Source organism: Lissotriton helveticus, chromosome 1_1, assembly GCF_964261635.1.
Source record: "Lissotriton helveticus chromosome 1_1, aLisHel1.1, whole genome shotgun sequence".
In the NCBI taxonomy this organism is placed as follows: Eukaryota; Metazoa; Chordata; class Amphibia; order Caudata; family Salamandridae; genus Lissotriton; species Lissotriton helveticus.
In genome coordinates, this window is record NC_136057.1 from 170,045,920 (window position 1) to 170,069,942 (window position 24,023).

The window sequence follows — 24,023 nt, forward strand, 5'->3', positions numbered from 1 at the left end:
CTCAATCCGATTCATGCCCACGCCCTGTTTGGGCTCGTGTAGCAATCGATAGGAGTCTGTGGCGGCACCTCCAGGGCAATACGAAGCAACAGGCAAAGCAGATGGCTTAGGGTGCCAGGGGATTCGGCACGGCTATCAGGCCCGGGAGCTCCTCTTTCAGACGTCCGCCATCTTCGGCGGTTGACCACGCCAACCGCAGGGATTAAGGGATACTAGGGACTTAAAGGTAGTTTTGATCCCCTTGCCCTACTATGTACTAGGGCCTTATAGGGGAGGTCATGCCAGTCATGGGGGTACCCTAACCCATAGTGTACCCTAGTGTATTTAGGTGTTTTCACTGTATTCTAAGTGTGTTTTCAGCATAGCACTGGCCCTGGTTAGGCAGAGCCTAGGAACAGTCAGTCAGTTACCACCTGTACCAGTCAGCAAAAAACATGGGAGTGCCCAGGTCACAGGATGATTTTGCAACACATACTCAATGACTAAATCCCAGACCAATTGTTTGTAAAAAAATACACTTTGTTACTTTATTGCTTGAACCAAAGAAGCTTTGTTGCAGGTAAGTACAGTTTTAAAAGTGGCAATACTTTTCAATTCAGAAAATGAAAACCTAATGCAAGACTTCAGTCCAGCAAGGTATCTACAGTTTCAGAAATGGCAATACTTTGCAATGCAGAAAAATATATACTTGGTGCTATACTTCAATTGAGCAATGTTGTCCTATGGAAGGAAAACAAGAATGCAATTTCACAGGTAAGTACTTTACTTACAAAATCAGTATTCGGGGTTTTAGATCATCACAGCAGGGTTCAAGTGAGTACCAAGACTGCACCACCAGCTGCACTGAGGTGGCCGGGTGCTGAGGTCAAATTCGAAGTCAGGTGTCCAATGTTAACCAATGTAGACTGGGGGCACTCGAAGTCGTGCAATTTACAGGTAAGTAAAGTGGAGTTGGAGGTCAACTTCAAGGAGATGAGCACGTTGCAGAGTGCCAACACAGCGCCAGGTGCCCAATACAAATAGGGGACGGCGGTTTCTAACAAAGGCTGCAGGCTCAGACCAGAATGCTGGACGGAGTAAACCAATGGCTGTGGAGGTTAGTTTGGATGTTGAGAGACACCGGGACACCGTCAGTTGGGCTCCCCAAGGCTTGAGGGCTGCGGGTGCAGAGGTGTGATGTGACAGCGGAAAAGCGTTACCGGAGCTGGTTGAGGTTAGGGGGACCTTTGTGTTGTGGCTGCATGCGTCGTCATGGAGTCCATGAGGGGTCAGCCAATGGCGGACTCTGGCTCTGGATCGCTGGAGAACCTCACTGCAACCGGTGGGCCACTTGGACTCAGACCTGAGGTGTCCGGTGCAGTGGTGGATCTGGAAGCGGGGTTTTGCAGTTCCGTAGGTTACAGAGGCCTTTCTTGGAGTTTCTTGCTGAACAGGGCAGCTGTGCTCAGGAGTTCAGGTCTTTGTTGGAGGCAGCAGTCCTTCCGGAGGCTCTTGGAGGTTGCTGGGTTACAGGACAAGTCATCTTTTGTCTCCGTATCTTTGAGGACTGCAGGTAGGACGGTAGGGCTGGGGCCAAGTCAGTGGGTGTCTTCAGTCTTCTTCTGCTGAACTGCTCCAGGATGTTCTTGTCCTTCTTCGGTCATCAGGAAATAAGGATTAAGGTTCAGGGGTGCCCCTAAATACTATTTTTAGGGGTGTTAGTGGTCACAAGGTAGTAGCCAGTGGGCTACATACCTTTTAGGGTGACTACACCCATTTTGTATGTCTGCTCTACCGGGGTGGGGAGGTGGGCCCTTATCCCGAATCATGTTGGCTAAAATCCTCCAAAACAATATGGTGGATTATCAAAGGAGGGGTCACTTTAGCTCATGACACCTTAGGGGTGGTACTGGCTGAGAGGGTACACACCTCTCCTGCTTACTAATTTTCCCGCCTACCTTGCAGTCAAAAGTGGGGCTTGGTCAGGAGAGCAGGTATCTCCACTAGCTGGAACGGCCAAGGTCAGCATAAGAAAGGACGGGATACTTTACGGTTCACTGCCCTTCAATGCTGTTCCTGCCTAGGGGTAGGTGTGAAGCACTTACACCCAAAGCATGCTTTGTTTCTGACCCACGAGAGCAAAAGGCTCCCACCTCAGGGGGTTCGAAACATGTCTAGAAGTGTAAGGCTGGTGCATACCAGTCAGGCACACACGGGTAGGTTTTCAAGGGGCACCTCTGAGGTGCCCTGCGTGCATTTATTAATGAATCCAGCAATGTCATCAGTGTGGGCTCGTTAATCTATGATGTTTGGTACCAAACATCTGGGAATTCATGGAGATGTGGAACTTGTAGTGACAAGCTCTCATCCCATGGTCTCAGTATGGCTTCACCCTGCAATTCTAGTGTCTAAAAATGGGCTTGGACACTATAGGGGCAGATCTGTTCATGCAGTTATGCCCTCACTAGAGGTATAGTGCACCCTGCGTTAGGGCTATAAGGCCTGCTGTAAGGGTGACTTAACTATGCCTCTTACAGTGTTGGTAGGCTTGGCCGACAGGGATGTGTGTCAGTTCGACTCCTCACTATTATCTGCACAGAAACACGCAGGCTGCAGTGGCAGTGTCTATGTGTTTGGCGAGGGATCTCTTGGGATGGCATAATACATGCTTCAGCCCTTAGATACCCTCTGTGGTCGCAATACCCTTGGTACCAATAGTACCTTGTAGAAGAGACTTGTATGTAGGCCAGAGGTGTGCCAAATGTGGAAACAGAGGTACAGTTTTGGGAAAGAATACAGGTGCTGTGAAGCTGGTTAGCAGGAACCCATGGCACATTCAGTCAAAGGGGCATGAGATTCAGGCAAAAAGTGGGGGGGGGGGGGTAGTGGCTAAAAGGGGTACTTTCCTGAACATACCACAGTTACCAAAGACTGATTACATGGCAACTATAGACCTACAAGATGCTTTTATGCACATCCCAATGAATCACAGACACAAGAGATATTTGCGGTTTGTAGTAAACCAGGCACACTATCAATTCAAGGTACTGGCCTTCAGGATAACGTCTGCATCAAGGGTGTTTACAAAGTGCCTAGCACCAGTGGCAGCGCACTTAAGAAGACAAGGGATGCACGTATATCCTTACTTAGATGACTAATCAGAGCAAGCTCTTTCAGCAAATGCCAAACAGACATACAAAAGGTGATCAGGCTAAGATTTTCAATATACGTAGCAAAATCCTCACCAAAACCGGAAAAAACATTTTTATTTCTAGGGGCAATCACCAACTCAACAGAAGCAAAGTCTTATCCTTGCGAGAAAACAATAGCATCAATACTTCAAGAAACTCTCCTCTACCAGACAACGAGGACTGTTGGAAGATAGCCTTATGCATCCCTCTCATACCATATGCAAGGCTACATATGAAACCGATTCAAGAATAGGTACAAAGCCAATGGTCACAAATCACGGGCAGTTAGGAGGATTTAGTGGGTGTCACACAAAAAGTACAGGAGGAGATGGCATGGTGGAACAGATTACATTTAACAGCAGGAAGACCGTTTATCCAACCAACTCCAACAGTAACCATTACTACAGATGCCTTTCGTATGGATTGGGGAGCTCATATGGGCACACTCAAAGTCACAGGTTTATGGAAGGAACGAGAAGCAGTACAACATATCAATGTTCTGGAGCTAAAGGAAGTGTTCCTAGCCTTAAAAGCCTTTGAGAAAGAGCTTTGGGGAAAATCTCTTATTAGTTCAAAGTGAAAGCACAACTGCAATGTTTTAGCTCAACAAGCAGGGAAGTACAGTCTCTTGTTCTATCAAGACTAGCTTTGAAAATCTGGAAGTGGATCAATAAGAGACAAATACACTTACCAGCAGTTCATCTTCCAGGGAGGACCATGTCCAAGCGGGAAAGTTAAGCAGGCAAGCATAATTTTCCCACTAGTGGGAACTCAACCAATTAGTACTCAGATAGATGTTCATGAATGATGGATCTATTCGCAACATCAGCAAACGCAAAATGGCAGCACTTTGCTTCCAGACATTGACATCACCAATCCCTGGGGAATGCTCTGTTCATAAACTCGTCAGGGATATTTGCTTACTTCCCCCTTCCCCCACCCCTCAATACCACTGTTACACTGGGTAATCAACAAATGCAAACATTCAAATGTGACCCTAATATTCATTGCTCCTCAATGGGTGAGGCAAACGTGGTACTCTGACTTAAAAGAAATGGCGAAGGGCAAAATACAGAGACTACCAAGACAGCAAGACAAGACCTGCTGTCAATGGAAAGAGGAAGAGTTCTTCATCCGGAACCAGAAAGTTACAGTTTGATAGCATGTTTCATGAGGGCATAGTTTGGCCACCTGGGTTTACCAGAAAACACAATGGCCATTCTCAGAGAAGCAAGAAGGCTTAACAACAAGGAAGTCTTGCATAGCCAAATGGGAAGGATACTCGAAGTGGTGCCAAAAAATGGGTTATTTTCCAACAACACTAAAGACACAACGGTAATAAAGATTCCTGGGACAAGCAAAAAGGATAGCACCACCTAGGTGGGTGCCAGCTCCTACATGGAACTTAAACTTGGTACTAACACAACTAATGAGGAAACCATTTGGTCTTCCACACAAGGCCTCTGTAAAGATGCTCATACTGAAAACAGCATTCCTTGTTGCAATGACATCTATTCGCAGGGTGAGTGAACTACAGGCACTTACAATCTAAGAGCTATACTGTCAATTCCACAGGGATAGAATAGTCACGAGAACAGATCCACAATTCCTACCCAAAGTAATTCCATATTTTCACAAAAATCTGTAAAATTAATATATCCAGGTTCTTTCAGGAGCCTAACAATCAAGTGGAAAGAGCGCTAGACAAATTAGAAAACATTCACGCTGCAAAACGAAATTGTTTCTTACCTGTATGAGTAATTTTGCAGCTTGAAGAATTTTCGGGATTCACAGGTGACGCACCCACCTCCCCAAGAAGATGGGAAAGCAAAAAGAAGAAGAAAGAGAAAAAAGAATCTAAAGATGGTGACCACATGTGGGAGCTTCTGAGGAAGGCGTATGACATCAGGAGTGTTTGGATAAGACTCCAAATGGTGGGAACTCAGATGCCAAAAACACAAAGGGAGAAAAAAGAGAGGAGGACTACTAGGATATTGGAGAATTTTAGACCCAACCACTAGAAGGCAGAATAATGCACAGTATGTGAATCCAGAAAATTCTTCAAACTCTCTAGCATAGATCGCCGCCTAGTGTTGGGTCCGGATGATTGCACCTTGTTGTCCTGGAAGAGTCTTCGAAGTATCACGAGATAGGTGGCTCCTCCCCTGGACTACAGTGCGCATGGGCATCGACTCCATCCTTAGATTGTTTTTTTCCGCCATTGGGTTCGGATGTGGTTTCGTTAACTCCGGTTCGGAATCGACAAAAACGTAGTTTTTCAAGGCCAAAAGGCCTTCTTTGACCCGTCGGTATTGTTCGCGTTCTGTGCCTCCCTTACATCCAACTTTCCAGTCGGATTTCCCGTGAGTCGTGATACTTCGAGGATCGAGGCCCAGTCGACGCAGCAAGACTTCGACGGCATGGAACGAAGTCCATTCAAACACTGTCCCGTGTGTGGATCCAAATACCCACACATCGACGTCCACCCGGTCTGCAACAAATGCCTGTCGCCGGACCACGACGAGGCCAACTGCATGGCCTGTTCCAGGTTTAGGTCGAAGAAAACCAGCAAGCTTAGGCGCGCGGCGCGCCTAGAGGCCCGGCGATCGGCTCCGGCACCGGTGGACATCTTCGTCAATGAAGAAGCGGACGAGCAACAGGTCCATCTTCAAGTTTCGCCTCCTTCGGTGGTCGTCGAGTCCGACTACGAAGCGGACGCAGAGGGCCAAGACGTGGAGGAAATCGTCGAGGAGGTAGGAGACGACGAGGAGGCCTACGGGGCCATGGAAGATAGCTCGGAGGAAGAGCTATACCCCGTTCGTAGTTTTACTAAGGCTCGAGTCGAAGGATCGCCACATGGCCTTACCCTAGACCCTACACCAATATCCACGGCCCCGCCTTCCGGCCCGGCCACGGACACTTCGGCGGAGCCGCCATTACCTAAATCGAAACCGAACTGTCGGTATCGACAACAACTAAGATGGCCGATGCACCATCGAAACCGAAAACGACTGCTCCCCCATCGACGCCGTCGTCTTCGGTGGCCTCGAAGCCAAAGAAAAGTGTCGCACCCTCAACGGTGGCGAAGGTGGTCGAGGACCCCAGCTCACGAAGGGCCGTCGACTCGGTGCCGAGCGCGACAGCCGACCCGAAGCCAAAGAAAACGGGTGAGGCCGTTCACCCTAATGCCGTCGAGCCGAAATCTACCAGGCCTGTCGACACAACGGCTGCCAAGGGCGCGAAGCCGAGGTCTGGCACTACGGCGCCAAAGGTCAAAGTTGCCGGGGCGAAGTCGTCGGCATCCACGTCCACTGCTGTGGTCAGGGATCGCAGTGCACCTCCATCGGATACGCAGAAGGTGTCGGCGCCCGAGTCTTCCTCTGGAGGTGGACCGAAGACGTCGGTCGGGTCTACGAAGCCGTCCGCTTCCTTCACCAAGCAGGTCTCGGACTCCCTAAAACGTATTAAGGACAGAGCTTCCGCATCGGAACCGAAGATCCCTTCCGCCGCAAAGAAGGCTGTCCCAACGCCACAGGCTTCAAAGCAGATCCTTTTCACGCTACCACCTAAGGTGGCGCCGAAGGCCTTTGCACCGGTGCCAAAGGGCCCGGAGAGGTCGAAGTCGACTCCCCCTGCTGGGGGTTTCACGCGTCCGCAACACTCTTTGTCTGAGCAGTCGGAGCAGTACATCGACGCCGATACCGGGAAGCTAACGCTTCTGAAGAGGAAGATTACGGCATCACAGCCTTTGGAGGCCTTCAGGATTCCCCTGAAACGCAAAAGGCCTGAAGAGGATACTCCTGTACTGGTCGAACCCAGCATTCAGCACCCTGCAAGGGGGGCAACGCCATCACCCACCTATTCAGATGGAGACGATGGGGAGCAGCAGGATGAGGAGTATAATTTCCCAGCCCACATTGAGCCTGATGAGCAACAGGACTCGTGGGTGGACATAGGTGATCAGGGGGATCAGCAGGCAACCCTTGACCCTCAGGTGTTCAACATCAAGACGTCTCCCACCGAGGATTCCACAGCATTTCATGCTTTGATAGAAAGGGCAGCTAAGAACCATGATGTGGATATGCATGCTGACCCTGTGGAAGCTGATTTCCTTTTTGACACTTTCTCCACTGCGGGAAAAACTGTGAAAACTCTTCCCATGCTAAAGGGGGTCCTAAGGCATGCTGCAGACATTTTTAAGGAACCCACGAGAGCAAGGGTTGTTAACCCTCGGATTGAGAAGAAATACAGACCGGCACCTGGCGATCCAACGTATATAAGGGGCCAACTGCCGCTGGACTCTTTGGTGGTCTCTAATGCTCGCAAACGAGCTAACTCTCAAACCACGGGTGAAGCTCCTCCCCCGGACAAAGAGTCAAAAGTGCTAGAGGCGTCAGGGAAGAGGGTAGCAGCACAGGCGGCCAACATCTGGCGCATTTCAAACACACAGGCGCTGTTGGCCAGATACGACAGGGCACATTATGACACCCTAGAGACCCTGTTGCAACACCTGCCAGACCAATACAAGGAAGGGGCTGAGATGCTTATACAAGAGGGCAAACTCATTTCCAATGCTGCTATCAAGTGCGCCCTTGACGTTGCTGATACAGCGGCTAGGGCAATCAATACTAGCGTGATGCTGAGGAGTCAGGCTTGGCTCCGAATTTCCGGGTTCAAGCCCGAAATACAGACAACCATCCTCAACCAACCAGTCAACCCCGACAGGCTGTTTGGTCCTGAAGTCGACACCACACTGGAAAAAATTAAAAAAGATACTGAGACTGCCAAGTCCATGGGGGCTCTACAGTCACAGCAGTTTCGTGGGAACACTTTTCGTCCCTCAGGCAATCGGGGTGTTACCAGAGGCCAAATGTCACAGCAGTCGCAGTTCAACAAAAGTGGGGCGCAGTCATCCTACCCCAAACAGAGTAGAGGAGGATACCGGGGCAACAGCTCAAAGGGCAGAGGCAGAGGCAACAACAGTTCCCGTTCCTCTGCCACCAACAAGCAGTGACTCCCTGTCACTGCCCCCCGACCACCCAACACCTATCGGGGGGAGACTCCAGCGGTTCCTGTCAGTGTGGCACTCCATCACCACGGACAGGTGGGTCAAGCAACTTATCCAGTTCGGCTATTGTTTAGAGCTGACAGACACTCCACCCAACATGCCCCCAAAGCAACGTCCTATGTCACAAGAGCATTTGCACTTATTGCAGCAGGAGGTTCTGGCCATGCTGCAAAAGGGCGCAATAGAGCTCGTGCCGGTGGAGGAAGAAGGCACAGGGGTATATTCCCTGTACTTCTTAATCCCGAAAAAGGACGGCACACTCCGACCGATTCTAGACCTACGGCCCCTGAACCGGTACATCCTCTCAGAACATTTCCACATGCTAACACTGCAACAGGTTCTTCCATTGCTGAACAAAGGAGACTTTCTCGCGACCTTGGACCTCAAGGATGCCTACTTTCACATCCCACTCCACCCCTCCCACAGGAAATACCTCAGGTTCACCATTCAAAACAAGCATTACCAATTCAAAGTCCTTCCTTTCGGGGTGACCACAGCCCCCAGAGTATTTACCAAATGTCTGGCGACAGTGGCGGCGCACCTCAGGAGACAGAACGTCCATGTCTACCCTTACCTGGACGACGGGCTTGTTCAAGCAAAGTCGGCCCAGCAGTGCGCGGCCGACATGTCCCACACCATTCACCTTCTTCACAGTCTGGGGTTTTCGCTCAACTATCCAAAGTCGCACCTTCAGCCAGCACATGTGCGGCAGTATTAAGGCGCGACGATAGACACGTTGGCGGCTACAGCTCAGCCGAACCCGGCGAGGATAAGCAACATGCAGTCGCTAATCCTACAGTTCAGACCACAACACTCACTGCCTGCAAGAGTGTTCATGCAGTTGATAGGCATGATGGCCTCCTGCATCTTCATTGTCCCACACGCGAGGCTCCATATGCGTCCGCTCCAAGAGTGCTTGGCAGGTCAATGGAATCAGGCTCACGGGCAGTTGAAAGACCTAGTGTTGGTGACCGGTCGGGCATACAGCTCTCTGCATTGGTGGAATCCACACAACCTTTGCAAGGGCCGACCGTTTCAAGAGCCTGTGCCACAGATTATCCTGACGACGGACGCATCTCTCCAGGGGTGGGGAGCTCATGTGCTCCACTACACGGTGCAGGGACTATGGACGACGTAGCAACAAAAGATGCACATCAACTACTTAGAGCTGATGGCGATCTTCATGGCATTGAATGCGTTCCAAGTACATCTGTGCAACAAAGTCGTGTTGATCCGGACGGACAACATGACGGCCATGTACTACATTCAAAAGCAGGGAGGTACACACTCTCCACAGTTGTCTCATCTGGCTCAGAGCATGTGGAAGTGGGCCATTCAGCGGAACATCTTCCTCATGGCGGAACACCTCCCGGGCAAGGACAATCAGATGGCGGACCTGCTCAGCAGGTACAGCCACCAAATGCACGAGTGGGAGCTACATCCATCAGTGCTCCGCCCGTACTTCCAGAGGTGGGGTCATCCACAGATAGACCTGTTTGCCACAAAGGAAAACGCAAAATGCCAACACTTTGCCGCCAGGTTCCCTCACCCACAGTCGCAGGGCAATGCGATATGGATGAACTGGTCAGGCAAATTTGCGTACGCTTTTCCCCCAGCGCCTCTAATCCCGCTGGTGGCAAGAAAGCTCAAGCAACACTCGATGACGCTCATCCTGGTTGCTCCAACATGGGCACGCCAACCATGGTACACCACGTTTCTGGAACTTTCCGTGGTGCCGCATCAAAGGCTGCGCCTCACACCCAGGCTTTTGACGCAGAACCATGGCGACATTCAGCATCCAGACCCGCAACAGCTCAACCTGGCGATCTGGCTCCTGAAGTATTAGTTTGGCTACCTTAATATGCCTCCTGAATGCATGGACATCATCCGGGAGGCTAGAAAGCCCACTACCCGAGCTTGGTATGCAGCTAAATGGAAGCGGTTTGTCATTTACTGTACTACCCACAATATCAACCCGCTAGATGCATCCATTCCAGATATCATCTGCTATTTGTTACATCTCTACAAATGCAATCTGGCATATGCTTCCATTCGGATACACTTATCCGCCATAGCGGCTTATCTCCAAAACAGGCAGCATCTCTCTGTTTTCAGAGGGCCAGCCGTTAAGGCCTTCCTGGAAGGCCTGAAGCGCGTCATCCCTCCCAGGACCCCGCCAGCTCCTGTGTGGAACCTCAACGTGGTCCTCACCAGGTTGATGGGCCCACCTTTTGAGCCTCTCCATTCCTGTGAGATTCAATTCTTGACATGGAAAGTGGCTTTTCTCATTGCCATCACTTCTCTACGATGAGTCAGTGAGCTGCAGGCGCTCACTGTCCAAGAGCCATTTATTCAGATTCATTCCAACAGGGTTGTGCTGCGCACTAACCCTAAGTTTCTTCCAAAGGTGGTGTCGCAGTTTCATATCAATCAAACCATAGAACTGCCCGCATTCTTTCCAAACCCCGAAACTGTCGCCGAAAGAATGCTCCTCACTCTTGATGTCAAAAGAGCGCTAATGTACTATATTGACAGAACAAAAGATTTAAGAAAAACACAACAGCTCTTTGTTGCCTTCTCAGCCCAGCACAAAGGCAACCCCATTTCCAAAGCAGGAATTGCCAGATGGATCGTTAAGTGCATTCAAATTTGCTATCACAAGGCTAAGCGCACTTTAACGGTCCTCGCAAGTTGGGGGCCTCCATGGCGTTCCTAGGCAATATTCCTTTGGAAGACATATGTAGAGCAGCCACATGGTCTACACCACATACGTTCACTAAGCATTACTGTGTAGACGTACATTACAAGCAGCAGGCAGCTGTAGGGCAGGCTGTTCTTCGAACACTTTTTCAGGTTTCTGCAACTGGCACAGGCAGCCGCCGTTAGTGGAGGGACTGCTATGTATTCTATGCTATAGATATGAATTCAGCAGCCCACATGCCTCGAACTGAATATGCTACTTACCAGTATGCATCTGTTCTTGGCATGTAGGGCTGCTGACATTCATATCGCCCGCCCTCCTCCCCGGCGCCCGTAGCGGTTGCAGACTTCTTATTCTTACACATACTCTTACACATGGTCATCGTTTACACTATTGCACTCCATCTTTGCCACAATGGCTAAAAACAATCTAAGGATGGAGTCGATGCCCATGCGCACTGTAGTCCAGGGGAGGAGCCACCTATCTCGTGATACTTCGAAGACTCTTCCAGGACAACAAGGTGCAATCATCCGGACCCAACACTAGGCGGCGATCTATGCTATAGATATGAATGTCAGCAGCCCTACATGCCAAGAACAGATGCATACTGGTAAGTAGCATATTCATTATGTTCAGAGTTCAGTTCCTCCGTCCAGATTCCCCTCTCGGGCCATGCGCAGGTCTTCCAGGATCAGTGTGCATTCTCTTCATGGAAAGTGCCACCCAATGCCTCAAACGGGCAGTTATGCTCTCGGTGTCTTTTCTGGTCCCATTCGGGCAAGGCTTTGGGCAGAAATTTAGACTTTTGCCCTCTCTAGGGAAAGACATGTAATGCAGAAGAGGTTCTGCATCTGTAAGTATGTTTTCTTTTCACTGGTAAGCAGTGTCTCTAAGAAATACAAATGAGTATAACTTATCACTACTGGGAGCCAGCATTTATCACACCGGTGGCTAAGACGTGAAGCAGAGTCAAAAGGCACTTTTTAAAAAGAAATTATTACTTCTATCATGCAAAAGTACAACTTCCCTTAGCAGTCCATGTTTCCAGTGCTTCAGAAGCAATTAGCTTTAGGTCGGACCACTTTGTACTGTCTAGGTAATTGTGAAGATTCAAGGTTGGACTGAGCCCCTCACGGACCATAGTGCCTCACTGGCTTTATCTCGAGCAGTCTGACAAAGTGAATGGCCCGACAGCCTCCACCACCTGCCACCCATCAGTTACAACAGGTTTTGGGGAGGCGGACCCCACAAGGAGTATGTACCTGCTGCCATGTGCACCCTGGACAGGGCATACGTGGGGACAAACGGACCCCACTATTTACTTGATAACAGTAATATACATGTAGCCTTCACACATGAAGGTGAGGGACCGCAGTTTGAGCGAATGGTAATACTTCAAACGTTGGGAGCCTGGGGTACAGATAAAAGGCATGCACCCTTAGACTAATAATGCAGTGCCACCAGGCCCAGTCACCACCTGAGATGAGGGGACTGACACTTTGGGTGTCCTAGCTTTGATGACGAATTGGAAAGGGGATAAAATTGAGCACCTTCAGTGGACTATCTTAATTGTAGGGTTTACTGGCAAGAAAATACTGACAGAGCAGAGTGGCTCTGGCCAAAATGGTCATGCTTCCCCAACTCCTGTACTACTTTGTCAATTTGCCTCTGTTTATTCCGGCTTCCTTCTTCTCCATGCTCTATAAGCTGCTGCGGGACTTTATCTGGGGCACCTCCAGGCATAGGTTGGCGCTAGCGAAACTCTTCCTCCCCACTGATAGAGGGGTACTGGCTGCCCCCTGTTTTGAGCACTACTACCTAGCCGCGCAACTACAGTGGGTCGCCCGCTGGTTAGCGCATAAAGGTAGGGAAGATACGGCCACAGTGATGCCACCGTGCTCCTTAGCACGTATAACTAAGCTTTTTCACCCGTTAGCAGCGGTAGAGCGCCCTGCCCCGCTTCTGCTGTCAGTGGCATGAACGTGTTGCCAGAGAGTCTTGCGTCGCACCCGTGGCACGATTCCCTACGCGCCTGCTATACCACTGGAGGGCTCTCCATGTGGTGAGGGGGTGCTTACATCCTCCATGCTCGCGGACTGGCGGGAGGCTGACGTCCAGACGCTTGGTGATCTCTATGGAGATGGGGCGCTCGTGGCATATAAGACGCTGGTAGGGGAGGGGGGGCTCTCGCCTGGGGGATTCTTACTGCACCGTTGATTGATAGCGAAGTTGTCCGCCAGCTGGGGGGACGTGGCGACGGAGCCTGAGCAGCACTTAACTCTACAGTATCTCCATGTCATGGGGCGGGGTAGGCACCTGGTTCGCGGCATCGTTAAGGGAGCACACGGCAACTAACTTGGGCCCCCTCCGAGGAAAGTGGGAGCTGGATCTGGGGAGGCCACTGACTGATAAAGAGTGGGAAAGGGTTCTTAAAAACCCGGTGCGCATCCCCAGAAATATGCGATTCTGCCAGATTCAGCTTTTCATTGTCCACAGGGCTTACCTCACGCCTGAGCTGATCAACAAGTACTTCTGTCGCACAGATGCGCGCTGCCCCAGATGCAATGAGCTGGGAGCGGGACTCCTGCATGCACTGTGGAGCTGTCCTGGGCTGGGCACTTACTGGAGCACCATTTGCAATCTGTTGAGAAGATGCACAAACCGCACTATCCCCTTCGCCTGGCCCGAATATATCTTACACCACTTCGACACCCCCCAAGGAGAAGGTGTCATCCCGCTTTCTTGACCTGGGGCTTGTGGTGGCGAAGCGTCTCCTCACGGGAAGGTGGAAAGCACGTGACCCGCCACACGTACGGGCGTGGACTTCCTCCCTCCAGGCGTGGGCCCGAGCAGAATTCCATACGCCGAGAGGAAACCCTGGGGCTTAGGAAGGAACCTATAGCGGAACGATGGGAGCACATGCTTATTACTTTGCAGAGGCTAGATGGGGAGGGTGACACGGAGGGGTTAAGGGACACACATGAGGATGTGGGCATGCCACGGGCGGTTCCCCCACTGAATTCGCTTGCCACGTATGGTTCCGGTTCCAATGAGCCATGACGATGGTCGTGCAGACATTGTAGTAGCCTGTGGCTGCGTGCCTAATGCAGTGATGGGGATGGGGGGTTTGGGGGGAGGGGGGGAGAGAAAGAGAGTGAGAAAGGGGGTGTGGTAGGAGGAGTGGATTGTGATTATGGTCTTTGCCGCTGTAGTTATAGTTTTTTCCTTTTTCTGTTTCATGATGCATGCTACTTAATCGTATGCTCAAGCTGAGGGGGTTTTACCCTGACTCAAGCGGTTGGGCGAGAACCCGGCGTGTTGACGCTCCTGAACAGTCCTGGAGTTCGAAATTAGACACGAGCATCATGGTTTGGTTAATAGTAGGCAAATATTTCATGTTTCACTTATTGCACGCCTTGGTCGTTGTAAACACAGCATATTATCCTATTGTGAACGTGACTTTCTGCTTGATACACCTATGCCACCGTGCTTGCATTGTTGCTAACACCTATGAAATCTGTACTGTACTTTGGGAAAAATGGTAATAAAACAGATTTGTTAAAAAAAAGAAAACAACTGACGGAGCACTAGAACGCAGCTTTTCGAAGTCCTACAGAGGACATTTCTCTCAGCATACCAGCAACATTTTAACGACTGAGCAGTGGTACCAGAGGAAGAACCGGGACAGTCCTGATCAGGTGACCACATCATCATTATCACTACGTCTCTGTATTCTCTGCGAATGAGTGCCCCACAGATGATAACAGAGAAATGCTGCCACATGTTCTGTGATGTTCCTCCTTCCAAACTTTAATGTACCCTATTGGACCTTTTAAAATGTCTGTTCATTCCTGTATTCTATGACGCGTAAAGGTCTCAGCAGCAGCCCTTGTGTTCGCATGTGGCAGATCCATATTCATCTAATTTGTTTCATGTGTTTTTTTCTTTTTCCAGAAATGCCAGAGCAGCAGTCCGTAGAAGAGGAACCTGAAGAGACGGAGGCCTGGGCCAAGCCTCTCACCCAGCTCTGGCAGAATAGACCTCCCAATTTCCAGGCAGAGCAGGAATATAACAGAGCGATGAGCCGAGTGGCACCTTACTGCTCTGTATGCATGCTCTTCCAGATGTTCCAGCAGGTACTTCCTACTGCTGTGTGGGCTCACTCTCTCTGATCTGTATGCCTGTGTATGGGCGTGTTGCTTGTGTGCATCCCAGACCTCCCAGCATGTTCTCCCCACTATGTTGCTTATCACCAGTACTGTATGTATGCTTCCACCATCCACTGGGCATGTTTTCCACACCTACCAAGTGGTCCATGTCTACTGCTGTGTATTATGTGTGTTTGCTGCCTTGTGTGCACTCTCACTGCTATTTGTGCATGCTATTACAGACCTACCAGCAGGTCATCCCTACTTTTGTATGCACATTTTCACTTAATTCTGTGCACACAATGCCCAGGGTGCATGTGCCTCTGGAGTTTCAGCAGGTGCTCTGTACAAATGTGAGCTCACAATCCCCGTGTCTACACAATCACTTCTCTGTGATGGTTTCATGTTTCAAGCAGGTTTTTTTTTACACTCAACCAGTGTACCCACAGGTGCTGCTTCTGCTCGCTCACTGCAGTGTGCACAAGCCATCACTGAGCTCTCTCTCGCTGCTGTGTGCGCGTGCTGTTGTGGTAGTGTGGGAATTTTAGCGTTGCTTTGCACTCACTGCTGAATGTATGCTCCTGTGGCTTTGTGTGCATGCTGTCTCTGATGCATGTACCCTCACAGTACTCTACATTTGCCTGTACTTTATCATCCCAGGAGGTCATCCTTATTGTTATGTACACCCCCTCTCTGCTCTGTGAGTATGCTTGTTGCTTTGTGAGTCTTCTCATGCTGCTGCTGCAGTGTGCACACTGTGTCCTCTGTACATGCTGCTGTAAACCTTTCAACAGAGAAAGACTTGACGCTGATGTTTTCTTTGCATGCACCAAGGCTGTCCGCCAGGTAATTGCTATGTGTGCATGCTGTCACTTCCTTGTGCTTGTTGCTACTACTCTGCACACTATAGAGGCCTTCCTTCACATTTATTTAGAATTGTGCTTCATCGCCATCATATGTCGCTGCCAGCATCAAGATGATGGTCTACCGTGGTAGATGGGTCTTACAAGGGATGGGTGTTTAGCGCTGCCAAATTAAGTCACTACTCTTTTTGCATCTCTATATTTTCTTGGCAGTCTCTATTTAATACCTTCTTTCTCTGTGAAGCTTTATCTCTGATCTGCATACTTTTTGTGCTCCACCGTGATGCATGACGGACGGGGGCCATCATCAGCATGGAAGGGGTTAATATAACAACTAATGTAATTAAATAAGTTCAAATGAAACAAAAATGTTTTGTTTTTAGATATTTTTTACCAGTAAATTAAATGTATTTATATTTGTAACTATTTTAAATAATGTAATTAAACATTATTTGCTACAAGTTTTTATTTTAAGCTCCTGCCTTCGTTAGTTTTAATAGGAGCGAGTTGCAGTACTAATGGTTGGCCATGTGTGTTGTTGGATTTACTCCAGCTCTGAGTTGTAGTACATTTACTACTGTTTTGGGTCCTTTTTGGGTGTAGTAACTTTAGAATTACATTTTATCAATAGTAATGGGCTTATTTTTGGTGAGTGAGTTACGTCCCTCACTAAACCTTCCTTAACACATCCTTATTCCTCTCTAGCCCCCACCTATTTTGTAGTAAGTACGCCCCATTTTTAAACCACTCCTCTAGTCCCTCTCAAATTTAATACTAAGTAGTACATGTACATCCATGAATATCTCCCCATAGAAACATAGAAAAGATGGAGGTGGAGATTACACTCGTAGGTTTGTGAATAGCATTTTGTGGTACTTTAGTAGTTCTGTTGTAGTACTACTAAACTTACTACAAAATTTAGTTTGTAAATAGGCCTGTTATGTCCTACTTTGGTGTTGGTTCCCTCCATGACCTGGTAGAATTTCAGGGCAGGGTTGTTCTCTTGTGTGAAAGGCCTGTGCTTTGTCCTTAGACTGAGTGTGCTGGTCAAAACATCAAAAGTGACCCTAGCGTTGGCGACATCAGCATCCGCACCAAGCCCCTGATCCCAGAGATGTGCTTTACTACGACAGGGTGGAGCACGGAACTGAACCTCACCACCCCATATCTGGAGGAAGATGGCACCAGCATCCTAGTCACCTGCAGAAAATGCTCTGTGTGTGTGCATTCCAGTAAGTATTACTGTTAGTACTGCTGTACCTGTCCAGGGAATGTTAAATATGCAGCCCCAACACAATGTACTTACCATATTATTTTGTCTTTCATGGTTTAGAAAAAAGCATGCAATCAACATCAAAAAAACATTATAGTATGAAAGTATAGAACATTTTTAATAGATAAAAAGTAGACTAGCAACTAGCTAAGTAAATAAAAATTAGAAGACTACGCCTTCAAATATTTGTAAAAAGCAGGCCTCACTTTGACATTGATAGAATATAGTATATGGCTGATATGTTCCAACCCCCTCTAAAAAGCAAGAGTCTCATGCTGAATGATGGACTTTCTGTGAAATTCACAGGGCTGTAATAACCAGCTTCTGTGCCAACACTTCTCCAAATTATTAGCCTTTGAGGTTAGCCGACCTAGCTTCAGTAAAGGTTTTATAGGTATATGTTGTTCACATTCAATGGATACACCTACCTGCAGTTTCCACGCCTTTTGAAACCACATATGTGATCAAAGGTTTTGATGTATGAAAAAAGGAAAAGCAGTCAAGTACCAAACTGCTGGAATGTCTGCTACATAAAGCTGTGTTCTACCCTGTCTAAGAAGGATCCTCTAGAAGGCCTTAGGTTTGTTCCACCAGAGCTCGGCTATGATTGTTACAGTTCTAGACATCTGCCAGGCCACTACATGGATTTATCCATAATTACACCAGGCATTACTGTATTGATTCTCTAGTCCTCAGGGAGGGTCATTTTGCTCATTCAGTCTTACAGGACTTTGTGGTGTAAGTACACTCCTCAGACCCACCTCCAGTTGGGGGTAAGAGGTACTTTGGTACTGTTTGAAAAGGTAAGGAATCTGCGGGTAGATGTGTAGTGTAGTTCCTATATTCCCAATAGGCTCTGCGCATTGGAATAATATAAACAGCAGTGTAGACTTCGGACTGAGGTCGACTAGGTCTCTACTGACTAAATTAGACTTAATTAGTTTTGCCAGCTAGCTCAGAGGTCACTAGAAACTTTCTCGAATGTTCAAGAAGGAGTTAACTTTCCTGATTAGACAAAAAGGGATTAGTTTCTGACAACCATAAAACATGACAACTTTGCTCCCTCAGAATAAGAGTGTATCTCTAGAGTCGTGTGAAAACAATAGACATCTATTTTACTCAGTCAATCGTGCATACTTAGTTTCACCAGAGTGCAGAGAAAAGAGAGACGGGCGTTTTCAATAAAAGGTGTTATTTATTGAGCAGTCTTCTTTCTCATGCAAGAGAAATGAATTGCAACAGTTGCAATACTTAGCATACAGTAAAGTGCGTACAGTAAAAGGAGTATTATGAAATAATACTGTAAAAGCATTGATATGGTTTCTTAGCCATATGATACTTTAAAATGGATAAAATATATACATATATACATTGACTAACGTACTCAACTGGTGCTTCTAAATACGCCTACCCCGGTGTACCTGACCTAAGCCTAATATGTGGGAAGGAGTAAGTAAGTAGAAGTTTAAGTTAAGTTGATTTTGCCAAGAATCTGAATCAAGAATTCTCTTTAAGGGTTTAGTCAGCTCCGTACCTGGGTAATAGAAAGCAGGAGGTCTGGTATCTCTCTCTCAGGACTCGATATCCCAGCAACCCGCGAGGGTGGCTGAGAACACCGGAGCTGGATTTCTCGGCAGAAGAAAAGACAGCGTCTCTCTCAGTGCGTCAAAAGGGAGGGGCGGCGTCCGTGGGCTCTCGCATCAGCTGGGCTCTCGGGCAAGTAGATAGCCGCTCTGCTCCAAACCACCGTGTGTTTGCTTAAGGCAACGTTGGTATATTTATACCTGAAAGGTGCCGGGTTTGACGTAAGGTTGGACATAAGACGTCAATAAAGATGTCTTTAAGAACTGGCCGTTCTTACAGTGCTCACAGGAGTTCTAGGACAAATCAAAACAAAAGCCATGGGGAATTCCCAGGTTGCTGGAGGTTTGTTTTGTTTAGAGAACTTGTTGTACTTTCTAGGAGTCTAGGGAAGTAGCCTTTGCTTAATGTGGACCGCATGGGCTACGACTAAATATGGATATGATTCTTATGCCTTTATAAGGATATTATTTATTATAACCGCATAAGCCTTCTGGAATGCTCTTTCTGGCATTTACTTTTGTCTATCCTCACATCCCACCTCCTCATTCTTTGGATTGACCCTTCAGAAATAAGGGCCCAAGTTCGTTTTGGCTCACTGCCTGTTTAACTTTGGTTTTGTCACTCCTGTCTCTTGAGGATGTGGAAAAAAAGGAGCTAAGCTGAAATTGATGTGCTGGGGTGGCACCTATATATGCCTCAATGTCATCATGTCCGAGGTTGGCTGAAGTCCCCGTGGATGCCAATGGTGCACCAACTGGTAAGCAGGAGCTGTGGAAGCTTGTCTGGATCCGGTCTGGCACCTATAAGGATGTAGAAAGTGGGGAAACTTTAGGTGGAGCCTCCACCTGAATGAGTGTTACAGAAGGTAGCGCTTTTTACTCTTCTTGTGATGTTCAGGCAGTCCGTGGTTTCTGGGCACTATTATATGTGGGTACTTTCATTTACAGATGATGTCTCATGATTACCAATTCTGCTAGACCTCAAATGGATGACCAAGTTAATATCTTTAGGCCACTTAACTCTCTACTATTAATGAAGTCGAGCATTTCAGCTTCCTGTAGTTGATGGAAAGGTTTAGAATCCGCAAGTGCCCTATAAACACAACACCTATCTAGTGCAATATCTTGAAAAAAGAATAGGATTTACATGAACAGGTAGGTGAATAAGACATTAAAAAGTATGATAAAAGTAGAAAATGAGATGGCGCTATCACTTTCTGGTATTAATGACATTAGATCTACTTAAGCAAAAACTAAATGTTCGAGGCATGTGAGCTGTAGATCACATGCTTTGCATACTCCTGCCATCTAGTGTTGGGTCCGGATGTTTGCAAGTTGTTTTTCTTCGAAGAAGTCTTTCCAGTCATGAGGTAGGTAACTCCTCCTTTCGGTAATAGTGGGCATGGGCATAAACTCCATTGTTAGATTGTTAGGTCTCGTCCTTTACCATTCCGAAGGAATGGGAAATGGCCGAGAATTCAAGTGCTCGAACTGATTGTCAAACCACCGCTTTTTTTCGTGGCGTTTTCTTCGAGTGCACGTACAGGCACGCGCTTTTGGCCCATACACTTTCATGGCCATCTGTTCCTCAATGTCCCTCCCACCCTTCGTCAGGCTAATGGCCCTCCCCCCTCCCCCAGCACAGAGCGCGCATCGCGGCCGCACAGCACATCAAAGGGCTTCTCCCAGCGTGTGCTGTGCGGCTTCTCCTCCCCTAATTATGTGGCCGGCCGTACTTGTGTTTCCCGGCCGCTTCCCGGCCACTCTTGTATTTAATTAGCATCAGCAGCATTTCTCCTGCGCCAGGCCACATCAAAGGCTCTGTGCCACTTTCACCCACACAGCAACACTTACAGACACGCAACGCCACTCACACCCACGCAATCCCACTATCATCCACGCAACGCCACTCACACACGCAACGCCACTCACACACGCAACGCCACTCACACACGCAACGCCACTCACACACGCAACGCCACTCACACACGCAACGCCACTCACACACGCAACGCCACTCACACACGCAACGCCACTCACACACGCAACGCCACTCACACACGCAACGCCACTCACACACGCAACGCCACTCACACACGCAACGCCACTCACACACGCAACGCCACTCACACACGCAACGCCACTCACACACGCAACGCCACTCACACACGCAACGCCACTCACACACGCAACGCCACTCTCAGCCACGCAACGCCACTCAGCCACGCAACGCCACTCAGCCACGCAACGCCACTCAGCCACGCAACGCCACTCAGCCACGCAACGCCACTCAGCCACGCAACGCCACTCAGCCACGCAACGCCACTCAGCCACGCAACGCCACTCAGCCACGCAACGCCACTCAGCCACGCAACGCCACTCAGCCACGCAACGCCACTCAGCCACGCAACGCCACTCAGCCACGCAACGCCACTCACACGCAACGCCACTCACACGCAACGCCACTCACACGCAACGCCACTCACACACGCAACGCCACTCACACACGCAACGCCACTCACACATTGTGGGTGCAGATTGTGGGTGCAGATTGTGGGTGCAGATTGTGGGTGCAGATTGTGGGTGCAGATTGTGGGTGCAGATTGTGGGTGCAGATTCAGAGTGCAGATTCAGAGTGCAGATTCAGAGTGCAGATTCAGAGTGCAGATTCAGAGTGCAGATTCAGAGTGCAGATTCAGAGTGCAGATTCAGAGTGCAGATTCAGAGTGCAGATTCAGGGTGCAGATTCAGGGTGCAGATTGTGGGTGCAGATTGTGGGTGCAGATTGTGGGTGCAGATTGTGGGTGCAGATTGTGGGTGCAGATTGTGGGTGCAGATTGTGGGTGCAGATTCAGAGTGCAGATTCAGAGTGCAGATTCAGAGTGCAGATTCAGAGAAAACTCAGCAGCACCACCACCATTGCAATGCAATGGGTCTCGTTTTAACGCAAATTTAAGCTATAGGCCTTGTAAATGACAAAGCCTTTTATTTATGTTCCAAAAACCAGAACGCAAAAATAAAGGGCATTATCATTTACAATGCTAATAGTTCAGACTCGCGTTATTGCGAGACCTATTGCATTTCCAATGCTTGTTTTTTCCCTACCATCGAGTTCGGACATGTATCGCTGCGCTCCGCTTTAAAACCGTTGCTTTGGGTTCTCGTCGGTGCGCAATCCACTCTACCCGTGTCGATATTGTTTTCGAACACGTATCTCAGTTCTCCGCGTATTGTATCCATCGAGGAAAACATCTACTTCGATCGAAGATCTTGGAAAAGCCGTCCGGCCTAACCTCGTTGGTCCACTTCGCAGTCGATGGAACGGACTTCATTTAAATTCTGCCGTCTGTATCGCGCTAAGTATAAGCGCATCGACTTGCACGAAGTCTGCAACTTGTGTTTGTCTCCGGAGCACAACGGAGAAAACTGTGACACGTGTAAATCGTTCCGATTGAAGAAAACGCTCAGTGATCGTCGGGCTCGACGTCGCGAGATGCAGAGCCATAATGTCGAATACACGTTGGACATTTTCAGTGAAGAATTCAAGCAGGAATTCGACGCACAAAGGGCAGAGGAAGAACAAGAGGAAAGTATTCAGTAATCAGTTTTTGCCAATGCAAATTTGTTCCCAACTGATTTAACCAAAAAGATAGATTTCCTTGAATCCACATATCCACAATTTATTGCACGTCACTTTAGGATAGTGTTTCCACAACGATTATGACAGTTCATCAATATTAATTGACAATCTTGTAGCAGTTCATCACCAGAAGTTCCTAATAAATTCAGCCAACGTGTTTTGTCCAACGTAGGATGTCATTAGGGCTATAGTTCAGTGTTCTTTCTGTGTAACTTCTACCTATCACGCAAAAGGTTCTGATTTTTATTTTTATTTTTCTTCTAAAATAATGGTTTCCAAAATGTCATGAGCACTGTATTTTATTAGGTCATCCGTGCCTACAAAATTCCCACTCAGCAGTTCTTACATATATCTGCATCCAAATTCAACAACGATTTCCCTGTAAACCGCTATTACAGTGGTCTTGTAAAAGCATCTTACTTATTTGCAGTCCAATCACTTCAATTAAAGCCCCATTCAGGTAAGGTGACCTCATTCCTCCCAGCCGGCCCTATAAATCCCGCTGTCAGCGGATATATGTAAGAACTGCTGATTGGGAATTGTGGGTAGTCGCAGTGACTTACCCACACTTCCCCCGATCATTTAACACCTGTTGGGGGACATCTTCTACAATTCCTCCCCATTTGGCAATTATCACCACAGACAAATGGGTGTTAGGGATGATCCAATATGGTTATTGCCTGGAGCCTACCAACATTCCCCCAAACATACCACCACGTTCTCACAAAATGTCACCATAAGATTTACATCTACTTCAGCAAGACGTACAGTCTCTTCTCTCCACAGGAGCCATAGAACCTGTGTCTCCATATCAATCACCTAGAGCTACTAGCAGTGTTTCTAGCGCTCAAAGCCTTTCAACCTCACATAACAGGCAAAACTGTCCTAGTCCGCACAGACAACACAACAGCTTTGTATTATATACAAAAACTGGGGGGAGGGACACACTCTCCATCTGTCACGCCTAGCACAAGCCATTTGGAAATGGGCCATATGGGCCATACATCAAAAAATGTATCTCCTAGCAGAACATCTTCCAGGAGTGAACAATCATATTGCAGACCTTCTCAGCAGACAGAGACAGCAAATCCACGAGTGGGAACTTCACCCCCAGGTTCTTATTCCCTACTTTCAGGAATGGGGATTTCCACACATAGACCTGTTCGCCATAGTTCAAAATGCCAAAGCTTTGCCTCCAGGTTCCTACATCTGCTCTCCAAAGGCAATGCCCTATGGATGAACTGGTCAGGGATATTTGCTTACGCTTTCCACCTCTCCCCCTCATTCCGCTGGTAGTGTGGAAGCGCAGACAAACGGCCCTCAAACTGATTCTCATAGCTCCCACATGGGCACGCCAACCTTGGTTCATCACCCTGTTAGAGCTCTAACTAGTTCCACACCAAAAGCTGCATCTCAACTCCAGTCTCCTTACTCGGAACCATGGAGAAATCAGGCATCCAAATCCCAAGGAACACAACCTAGCGATTTGGCTCCTGAGGTCATAGTTATTTACAATTACCACCCGACTGTATGAACATCCTAAAACCGGCTAGGAGAGCTACTACTAGGGCATGTTA

The 24,023-nt window shown here is 48.3% G+C and overlaps 1 protein-coding gene across 2 annotated transcripts in view; it reads left to right on the forward strand.

Moving 5' to 3' along the window:
* Positions 1 to 24,023, forward strand: part of KDM4A (lysine demethylase 4A) — a 458,146-nt gene that overhangs the window by 324,440 nt on the left and 109,683 nt on the right. For both annotated transcript variants that reach the window (XM_078660668.1, XM_078660737.1), the window contains 2 exons: positions 14,894 to 15,075; positions 16,984 to 17,182. In XM_078660668.1, coding sequence (XP_078516794.1) covers positions 14,894 to 15,075; positions 16,984 to 17,182 — 381 coding nt within the window. The remainder of the gene's footprint in view (positions 1 to 14,893; positions 15,076 to 16,983; positions 17,183 to 24,023) is intronic.